This window comes from Mesocricetus auratus, unplaced genomic scaffold, assembly GCF_017639785.1.
Source record: "Mesocricetus auratus isolate SY011 unplaced genomic scaffold, BCM_Maur_2.0 Super-Scaffold_100004, whole genome shotgun sequence".
NCBI classification, from domain to species: domain Eukaryota; kingdom Metazoa; phylum Chordata; class Mammalia; order Rodentia; family Cricetidae; genus Mesocricetus; species Mesocricetus auratus.
This window is the reverse complement of record NW_024429189.1, coordinates 53,811,984-53,816,231: the sequence shown is the minus strand read 5'-3', so window position 1 is coordinate 53,816,231 and position 4,248 is coordinate 53,811,984. Positions and strand designations below refer to the sequence as shown.

Sequence of the window (4,248 nt, the reverse complement as noted above, 5' to 3'; positions counted from 1 at the left end):
GAACAATCAGAATCTATTATATGTGTATATGGAATTGTGCAAATTTTATTAGTAAAAGCATTGCTGCAAATATGAGTGAAGTTGGTCTCTGTATGTTAGACTGTCTAATGACTTTACTAACCTCACTAAGAATGTATAGGTTAATTCTGAGATTATCCATGAAGACAAACACATCATTAAAAATAGTAACAAGTGTGGTCTTTCCATATACTCAAGGTTCGCTTTATTTCCTTTTCATGGCCCTGTGCCCTGGCTGAATAGATTTGGGGATGGAAGGCATTGTTATCAATCACTTCTGTTATAAGTACTACTTTTCATAACTTACATATAATGTTACTCACTACAACAATGTGGTAGAAAACACTAAACCAAATTAACACAGTCCCCCTTCTGTTTTCCTTTTTCTAGTAGTCTACCATGAAAATTTACTGAATTTTACCAAGTAACCTTTGGTACATGTTGAAAGGATCAAATGGATGTTTTCCTTTTAATATGTTAACATGAAAGTTACACATTCTATGCACTCATTCCTAGAAAAGTGGAATGAAATATTTTACTGGCAAATCTGAAAACAGCCCAGCTTGCTGTGCTTGATCCAGCACCTCCTAGGAGGCCCAGAGCTTCCAGAGATGTGTTGAAACTCACATGTCTACACACCAGAGGTGCTGTCCTACAATTACAAAAGGTATCACTAGTCACTGTTGCCAAAGCTGGAATGGTAAGCCTCTCTGCCTTCTGTGTTTGCTGCCAACAACTAAATTACCTAACATATTTAAAAGTTTTCTCCAGGGATCTAAAGATTGTATTATAGTCTTCATTAAATACAGTTCATTTTATCAACTGATTTAAAAAACTGAGAAAAAAGTAACAGCTATTTTCGGATACATCCTGTTTCCACTAAAATTTTGTTTCATACATAGCTGTATCTTATGAATAACTGTGTACTTTTAAGATATTTGGAGGTATACTATATTAATGATTAAGATCCAATTTTCTTACACTGTTATTGGGGTTATAGTCATGGCATAAAATGAGTTGGAGGTTGTTATCTTTTAATATTTTAGAAGGGAATATATTATATATCATTAGAGTTAGTTCTTCACACTTGAAAATATATTTATTCAAACAGACAATACTAGTGCTTTGTAAGTAGATTTTAAATATGAAATCAAATCCATTATCACAGATAGAAAGATGATTCAGTTAAAAAAAAGTGCTCTTGCAGGGAACCTAAGTCTGATTCACAGGACCCACATAGTAGCTTATAACTGTCCATCACTCCATTTCCAGGAGGTCCAACACTCCCTTCTGCCTCTGTGAGCACCACGTGTGCTTTCTGTACATACAAGCAGAATACTCATACACATAAAACACATTTGGAGAAAATATTAAAGCATATGTTCACAAATTGATACATACCAACTACTATCAATCTCTCTCTTCAAGGACCTTAAATTAATAAATACTGGATCTGGGAAGTTATAGCACTGTAGGTAAAGTGATTGCTGCCAGACAAACATATGATATCATGTTGTAAAAACAAAACAAAGCATGTGTCTACACACACACACACACACACACACACTAATATTTGTAACTTATTGTGACCAAATGGGCCTCAAAGATTCAAAGATTAAGCTGGGCGGTGGTGGTGCACGCCTTTAATCCTAGCACTCGGGAGGCAGAGGCAGGCGAATCTCTATGAGTTCAAGGCCAGGCTGGACCGACAGCCTCCAAAACAATACAGAGAAACCCTGTCTCATAAAACCAAAAAAAAAAGATTCAAAGATTAAAAACAAACAAAAGCTTTTGATGGAAAAGATGTGGGTGGATAGTATATTTCTACAGGTGGGTCAAATTTGGTAGCACACGCCTTCAATCCCAGCACTCAGGAGGATCTCTGTGAGTTTGAGGTCAGTCTGACCTAGATAGGCTCCAAAGAAACCCTGTCTCAGAAAAACCAGAAATAGCATTGTTCAATGAGCTAGAACAGCAATAAACTGTAAGAAAATTTTCTTGTTATATTTATGCCTTCTGAGGAAAGGAATAAAATGAATAGATATGTTTTGTTTTTTTCAAAACACAGCTATAAAGTAAAAATTCAATTACTTCAAATTTAGTATTTCTATAAAAGATACCATAAGTAAAGTTTATAAATGGTATAATCTCTGAAAATCTTTAACTGATAGGAAATTCAACTCCAGGATTTTGAAAAGATAGCATTCTAGTTATACATTGCAAAAAATGGCAACTGCCAATTGGTAGAAAAGCATAATAACATAGTTCTAAAAATATTGGAAAGTGGCCAAATCAATTCATGTATAAAATGGTAAAAATGAGATATAACTTTACACATTTTCAGGCCCAGAATAGAAGTAGTGAAGAAACGATGTCCACAAGAGAATTCTTGTGCACCTTAGCAATACTTACACTTGTGAGGCAGAAGCAAATGTCATCAGAAGATGCTCAGCCAAGCTCAATCTGTATACAGTGCACTGAAAATCAATTACCTTTGTCTTTAAGAATGTGTCTCAGAGACATTTCCCTAAGAAAGCACATAGGTAATTATGAAAGATAGGCAGAGCTACTGAAAGTGTGGTCAATGCAGCAGCATCACATCTGGTGCTCTGATTTACTAGGCCATGATGGTATGGATAAGAAAGTGAGGTAGATCATTTAAAACTATGGTAGACTTCTGGAAACTCCGAAATCTTTTTATAACTTTTTACAAAAATATTGAACTACAGTAGATTGAGAATGAGAGAGAATATGAATACATGACAAGTAGCCATTTTGCTTTGTTTTGCTTGCCTTGTTTTGTTTTGAAGACAGGGTCTCATGTGCCCCTGCTGGTCCTGAATTTTCCTAATTCTACCTCCATGGTGTTGGGACTATAGATGTGACCCACTGTGCTTAGCTCCTCATGTTAGCCTTTAAAGCCAATATGAATTGTATTACAAAAAGTGTTCTTAATGTTATTTTGAAACCAAACATGGTGGAATATGTTCAAGGATACCACCCTCAGCCTTCTCCACTCTTCTTTTTTTGAAACCCTTTAGCTGATTTTTAATATGTTTAATAACCATGGAAAAACAAAATGGCACCACGGTGACTGAATTCATTCTTCTGGGATTTGCTGGGCAACACAAGTCTTGGCACATCCTATTCATAATATTTCTAATGATCTATGTTGCCACACTCATGGGTAACCTTGGCATGATCCTGCTCATCAAGATAGATTCTTCCCTTCACACCCCCATGTACTTTTTCCTCCAACACCTAGCCTTTGTTGATCTCTGTTACACCTCAGCTATAACTCCCAAGATGTTGAAGAACTTCATAGAGACAAAAGCATCCATCTCCTTCACAGGATGTATGTTACAATTGCTAGCTTATGGTACCTTTGCCACCATCGACTGTTTCATCCTGGCTGCTATGGCTGTGGACCGCTATGTGGCCATCTGTAACCCATTGCGCTACCCCATTGTCATGTCCCAGAGACTCTGCCTTCTGCTGCTGGTTGGTTCATACACCATGGGCTTCCTAAATGCTTCTGTAAACACAAGTTTTACATTTTCACTGAATTTTTGCAAATCCAACACCATTAATCATTTTTTCTGTGATGAACCTCCCATTCTTGCCCTGTCTTGCTCCAGCATTGACTTTAATATCATGCTATTGACAGTCTTTGTTGGGTTCAACCTGATGAGCACTGTGGTGGTTGTCATCTTTTCCTATATATACATCTTGGCTGCCATCCTAAGGATGTCTTCTGCTGCAGGAAGGAAGAAGGCCTTCTCCACATGTGCTTCCCACCTGACTGCAGTCACCATTTTCTATGGGACTCTCTCCTATATGTATCTACACCCACATACTAGTGAATCTCAAGAGCAAGAAAAGGCAGCTTCTGTATTTTATGGCATAATTATCCCCATGTTAAACCCCCTGATCTATAGCCTGAGAAACCAAGATGTGATAGAAGCCTTTAAAAAGATAGGAAAGAAGTGCTTATAATTTGAGCATCCATTTATAACTCAAGATGGTTTGTCCATCAAGCCACCAATGCCCTGCTACTTTGCAACCTCAAATATTATGACACACTCTACGTTGTCGCACATGACTCGAAGGAATTATTTCATTATATCAATTATATTTGAAAGGTATAGCAAAACAACTCTAATAGTTAAATAAAGTACCTTTCATTCCAAATTATCAGCAGCTGTCCAAAACAAAATGTGTTCACTGTTG

General features: G+C 36.9%; 1 protein-coding gene across 1 annotated transcript; it reads left to right on the top strand.

The window, feature by feature from the left end:
- The first annotated feature begins 3,084 nt into the window (after positions 1-3,084).
- On the top strand, positions 3,085-4,014 carry LOC101840975 (putative olfactory receptor 5AK3). The gene has a single exon (XM_005065074.2). The coding sequence runs from the start codon at positions 3,085-3,087 to the stop codon at positions 4,012-4,014; it is 930 nt and encodes a 309-aa protein (XP_005065131.1).
- Positions 4,015-4,248: the final 234 nt, after the last annotated feature.

Bases quoted from the DNA above. Each gene is read 5' to 3' on its own strand.
- LOC101840975 (XM_005065074.2), top strand. From the start codon at position 3,085: ATGGAAAAACAAAATGGCACCACGGTGACTGAATTCATTCTTCTGGGA.